The following is a 5,998-nucleotide window of genomic DNA, read 5'->3' as shown; positions in this document are numbered from 1 at the left end:
TTTCCATAAATTTCGATATATCCGCAGGCTTTAGTGGAAATTGTAATCCAGTAAAATTTAGTGTGATCCCATTGACTTGAATTACTTCATCATTTATATTGACTTTATAGGTTGTGCATCTGTTTGCATTCTTATTTAGATTACTTAATGCTGCGATTAAGCTCCATTTAAAACAATATTCATCATTTGTGTTTTTCACATTTATAATTGCTTTTTTTCCTTCTAAACACGAGGGTAGTTTTATGTAAGATGATCCTCTTAAGGGTGAATATTGATTAATATTCATCTCCAATCGAGTGAGATGAAGCAAAGTCCATCCACTATCCCTTTCTTGGAATTCTTCCATCCTCGCCAAAATTTTTTCCATGTGCTCCTTATATTCGTTTTCAATGTTCGAATAGGCACTAATTATTGTCATCTTACTTTGAAATGACTTTATTTCAATACATTCCTTTTCTTCCTTCAAAAGTCCGTACTCTCCAAAAAGTTCAAAATTTATTTTCACCGATGCATAACTCTCCAACAATGGATACAAGTGAGGTAGAAAAGCTTCTCCTGCTTCCTCCATAAATTGTGTTGGATAAATTACATCATTGTTGGTGTTTTCATATAAGTAGTGAACAATCCTTCCTTGAAATCCAGAACTGATTTTTTTTATCCTTGAATCCACTGGTTCAACAACATTCTTCTTGTGTTGCTCCGTTCGTAGATGATGAGCCCACGAAATGTTACCCGATAGGGTAATGTTGCACTTTCCACAATACTTATTCATTTTTTTTGTTTTGATTTTTTCTTTTTTTGGAAGTATTGTATTGTTACTTGTACTTTTCACTTTGTTATACTTTACTTTTACTGTAAAGTATTTTATGTTTTATCAATTTGATAAGTTTAAACAACACAAATCTGGGTAGTTCACAGTTCACACAACTTTACTTTACACTTGGTAAAGTATTTTAATTATTATCAATTTGATAATCTCGCACAAATCGAATTCGGATGAAACGTAAGTTAACACAACTTTACTTTAGCTTTGAATTACCGGAGGGTTCACACGACGATTCTAGATGGTTCGCTCAACTCAAATAGTTTTCTAAAACTGAACTACTTTCCACATTTCTCCTTAACACATACATTTTTTGAAAACTTAGAAGGTAACCGTTTTCTCTTTCTATAAGCGCATGAGAATAAATTTTCAAATATGATTAAAGAAAAACGTATTTGACCAAACAAACGATCTCATTTGTTTTTGTGTATTTTCTGTTAGGAACCACCACCACAAGCACCGCCACCACCACCATCCCTCTTACACTCCTACGCTTACTTTCCCATCTAATGCTCGCTAAAGAGGGGAGAGGTTACCGAACTCACGCTTGTTTCACACAACAAAAGTATGCGGTCTAATATCTCTCAAACCAACACCTTTTGACCACAAGACCGTAGCCAGGTGTCACCTACAACCCTAATTGATTCAACAAAACGCCCACGCATAACGCGTTCTAACCCAAGTTAGAAGCAACATAGTGACCTGTGTGCAACCATTGCACTCCACAAAATCTCACGCATGACAAAACACCCCTTGTAAAACGAATAGTTTTCTAAAACTGAACTACTTTCCACATTTCTCCTTAACACATACATTTTTTCAAAACATAGAAGGTAACCGTTTTCTCTCTCATGTAAGCGCATGAGAAAAAATTTTCAAATATGATTAAAGAAAAACGTATTTGACCAAACAAACGATCTCATTTGTTTTTGTTCTGTTAGGAACCACCACCACCGTTACCATTTTGACCACAAGACCGTAGGCAGGTTACACTAACAGGTGTCACCTACAACCCTAATTGAATCAACAAAACGCCCACGCATAACAAAACAACGTTTTTGTTACACTCCCACGCTCACTTTCCCATCTAATGCTCACTAAAGAGGGGGAGGTTACCGAACTCACGCTTGTTTCACACCACAAAAGTATGCGCTCTAATATCCCTCAAACCAACACCTTTTGACCACAAGACCGTAGCCAGGTCTCACCTACAACCCTAATTGACTCAACAAATCGCCCACGCATAACGCGTTCTAACCAAAGTTAGAAGCAACATAGTGACCTGTGTGCAACCATTGCACTCCACAAAATCCCACGCATGACAAGACACCTCCTATCACACACGCAAGCCAGGTGTCATCTACAACCCTAATTGAATCAACAAAACGCCCACGCATAACGCGTTCTAACCCAAGTTAGAAGCAACATAGTGACCTGTGTGCAACCATTGCACTCCACAAAATCCCACGCATGACAAAACACCCCTATCACACACGCACCTTTAACGTGAGAAAAAGACAAGACAAAACAAGACATATCAAAACACCACTCTCTCACACTCCTACACACCACTTTCTAACCCCATTAAGTGACCTGTGTGCAACCATGCTCATCTAACTAGGGTCAGCAACGCCCCCCTTTTTGACTTAATTATGCTAATTAGGTCATTAGAACACCTGTGTGCAACCATGCGTGACTAATTGGGGTCACCCCCACCTCCTTTTTTGACATGATTTATTACCTAGTGAGCCAGCTTCCGTATTAATCTACTACTTGGGAAATATATAACGCCCGATCCATTTCCCAATCCGATGGTAAATTATTAATAAGTAATCAAGTCGCAAAATGCGCACATACATTCTACGAAATGTCAGCATTTAAGAAATAACTCTATAATAATAATTGCACTTTAAGTTTAAAAAAAACATGTTTTTACCCGATAAATAATCGGTGAAAAATCAATTTATAAATAAATGAGAGAGAAAAATAAATAAATAGACATTATCCAAGATGGTGCCATTTTAATAAATGGTAACAATATTGTCAACAACTCCGATTTAAGCGGATCATTCTTACTAACATTTATTAGTTCAACCGCAATTAATAACGTTTCATATACCAATTTAGAGAACAAAATTCTTAACTATATGACTACGAACCACTTAAAAAATTATGAAATATCCAATTATATATTATCAAATAACTCGGAACTCTCTTTGGATTTTATAAATATTTTATTTCCATTTATTAAAATTAATAATACCAAAATATCTATATCCTTTATATTATTAATTTAAGTCATTACATATTTGATTTATTTACCTATTATTAAGTACACAAATAAATTTGTAACCAAAAAACAACGGCCATAACTTGAAAAAGCTATTAACGAAGAAATTTTTTTAACAGAATTAAAATCGGGGCGATCCATTTTAAAAGCCGGAGAGTTATCCAACCCCTGAAACGGTTTTACTTATGGAATTAATAAACAAAATTTTAAATTCAATCTCAGCTATATGGCCCTTACCTTCGACAACATTGTCTTTGCCTTTGTTAAAGATTTTCCATTAACTTCGATGGCCGCGCTTGACAGTTCTGCTAAGATAAATAAACCAATCGTAAAGTAAGCACAAGCTTCCGTTCGAAGCCCAAACTCTTAAGTTCAAAGCCTAAAGAATTGCGTTCTAAGTTTAGATCATATTGTGTTCCGATTTTCAATCAAATTGCATCGGTCAGCATAATTTCATTTCACAACGAGATGCGACAGTTTCTAGATCTAGATCTAGAAGCTTAAGAAAGTAAAGCTTCTGGCCGTGGTTCGTTGGATAAGATTTTGGAATTAAGAAGTCAGTCTATTTCGGATTGAAGTCGCGTAGGTCATACCTAATAATAAAAAGTAAAAGTGTCTTGATGAATTAGTGAGTTTGCGAATTCAGGTCAACCACCAATAAAATTCAATTTAAAAAAAATTATATTTCTTTCAAATCAACGACAACGAATAAAATTAACTTAAATAGATGAATGTATAATCAGCCGAAAGACTTAGCAGCTATGGCTGTCATCCCTCCTTGTAGCTTAATTTTTATAAGTAAGCCCACAGTGTACAAATAAATATATAAAAATTAATTTACACAAATTTTAGGAGGACTGTGAGTTTTTCAGATCCATACCTTTTGTACTGACCTTTCAAACGGTTTTGAAACAGACGAACAAACGGACATGGCTACAACGACTTTCCTAGTGATCCTTATCAAGAATATATATACATTATACGATCGGAAACGTTTTCTACACAGCTTTACAAGCTTCTGACCAAAATTATAGTACACTCTGCAAAGGTATAATAATACCATCTGCAAGGGCATAATAGTTTTAAGCAGAAAAGTGGCATACAAGAAACAAAACACGGTAATAATACAGACTTGTAGCCTTTGTGGCGAGAGAATAATGTCAACAATATCCGGCAGGGCCGGAGGGAAACTTCAAAACGACAGCTTGGGCTCATTGCTTCCATTTTAAGAGAAAAGGTAGGGATTTTCAGCTTTTCCGTTAATCGTATTTATCCATTGGAGGCCTCGTCAAAGAGATGGCTAATCCGTTCCGCTGGTGCCTCGTATCGCAAAACTGTGTGCTGCAGATAAACGTGGTCCTGGTGGTGGTAGGGCTGATCATCCTGCTAGACGTGTTCAGCCACCTCTATGTAAAGACGGTAATGTTTTCTGGTCTGCACGTCTACCCAACAGCCATGCGCACGTGGCTCTTCTGGGTGCGCCTTATGACAATCGCTTCCTACGTTCTGACCGCAACCCTGGGAATACGAATAACCCGGCATCCGACCGTCTTTAAGTTCGCTGGCTACATGTTGGTTGGCTGCGTGGTGTTGCTGTACACATTTACCATCGCGGTGACGCGCTTCATGTATCGCCGCAGGTTCGAATTCTTCGTCCAGTTGATGGTCAGCCAGATGTGGATAAAAGATTGTCTGGGTAAGATCGAGGTGGAGCTCGGATGTTGCGGTAGGACCAGCGCGGCCGACTACCAGAAGTGCTCGACCAACCGCACCTGGGCCAGTAGCTCCTGTTGCGGGGAGCACAATTGTCCAGGATGCACATCGAAGCTTACCGAGTACTTGTGGACTATCGAGATGGACGTGGCGCGGGACAACATAATCGTGTCCTTGTTCTTGTTCGTGGCGTTGAGTTTAATGGCAGCACACTATTGTCGCGTGCAGATTCAAGAGGACTCTTACAATTCACAGGACTCTGAGGAGACCTCTTAAATGCGCAGAAGCGACACGACAAAACATACAGGCTCATCTGGCCGTGACAGCGAATAGGACTTAGTTTAATTTAACGGCCTTTATCCGCTCTAATCAATTTGCCTTTAATTTAAAATTAATACATACGGCTATGTTATGTTTGACAGACATCTTTTTGCAACTCATTAAGATGGAAGCCAGCGGAGCGCCCACATCTTCCCCAAAGCAAGCTTCCACTGAAATTCTTTCAAGCCAAATTCATAAATACTCTATAAAAACTCAAATTTGATTTTCCCTCATGATGTCCGAAAATGAATCAGCAGTAAGTATCGATGATTTGTTCAACCCATGTTTCAATTGATTGCTAAAAAAACCCGATTGTGCATTAAAAAAAAGTTTTTTTCATTCGGAGTTGAACTCGGTCCCACAAGTTCTACAGTTAAGCAACTAGACCCCTACTCTAGACCCCTAGACCCATTCAGTCAAATGCATTTTGTTTCACCGAAGTGCCACGTCACTCTAGTGCCCGAAACTGTGTCTCTTACAGTTTAAGGTTAATCGATAGGTATTGACGAAACCACTAACGAAAATACTGGCTAATAGTATATTCTGAGTATGGGAAGCGTGACCGTTTCCAGGCTAGTGTGAACTGGTGCACCTTGCAAGTTGTTTGAATTGATTGCTCGCCTGTGAAGGGTACGCTCATGACTTGGATTAAAAACGCAAGCATTTACGTAGTTGATAAAAATTCTATAAATGCGTACAATGGTGGTTGGGATCTTTAAAAGTCGGAATAGACAAAAAATACGCTCCTAAATGCATGTAAAATATTTAAGGCACACGTTAATCCTTGTATTTTTTAAAGCCTGTGCACCACATAAAATTTCTTGTGCACAGAAGTGATCAGATTACTCTAA

General features: G+C 38.0%; 1 protein-coding gene across 1 annotated transcript; it reads left to right on the top strand.

The window, feature by feature from the left end:
• Positions 1-4,314: 4,314 nt before the first annotated feature.
• On the top strand, positions 4,315-5,416 carry LOC119562563. The gene has a single exon (XM_037875767.1). The coding sequence runs from the start codon at positions 4,410-4,412 to the stop codon at positions 5,100-5,102; it is 693 nt and encodes a 230-aa protein (XP_037731695.1). The 5' UTR covers positions 4,315-4,409; the 3' UTR covers positions 5,103-5,416.
• Positions 5,417-5,998: the final 582 nt, after the last annotated feature.

Source organism: Drosophila subpulchrella, unplaced genomic scaffold (assembly GCF_014743375.2).
Source record: "Drosophila subpulchrella strain 33 F10 #4 breed RU33 unplaced genomic scaffold, RU_Dsub_v1.1 Primary Assembly Seq60, whole genome shotgun sequence".
In the NCBI taxonomy this organism is placed as follows: Eukaryota; Metazoa; Arthropoda; class Insecta; order Diptera; family Drosophilidae; genus Drosophila; species Drosophila subpulchrella.
This window is presented reverse-complemented; position numbering and strand designations above follow the sequence as displayed.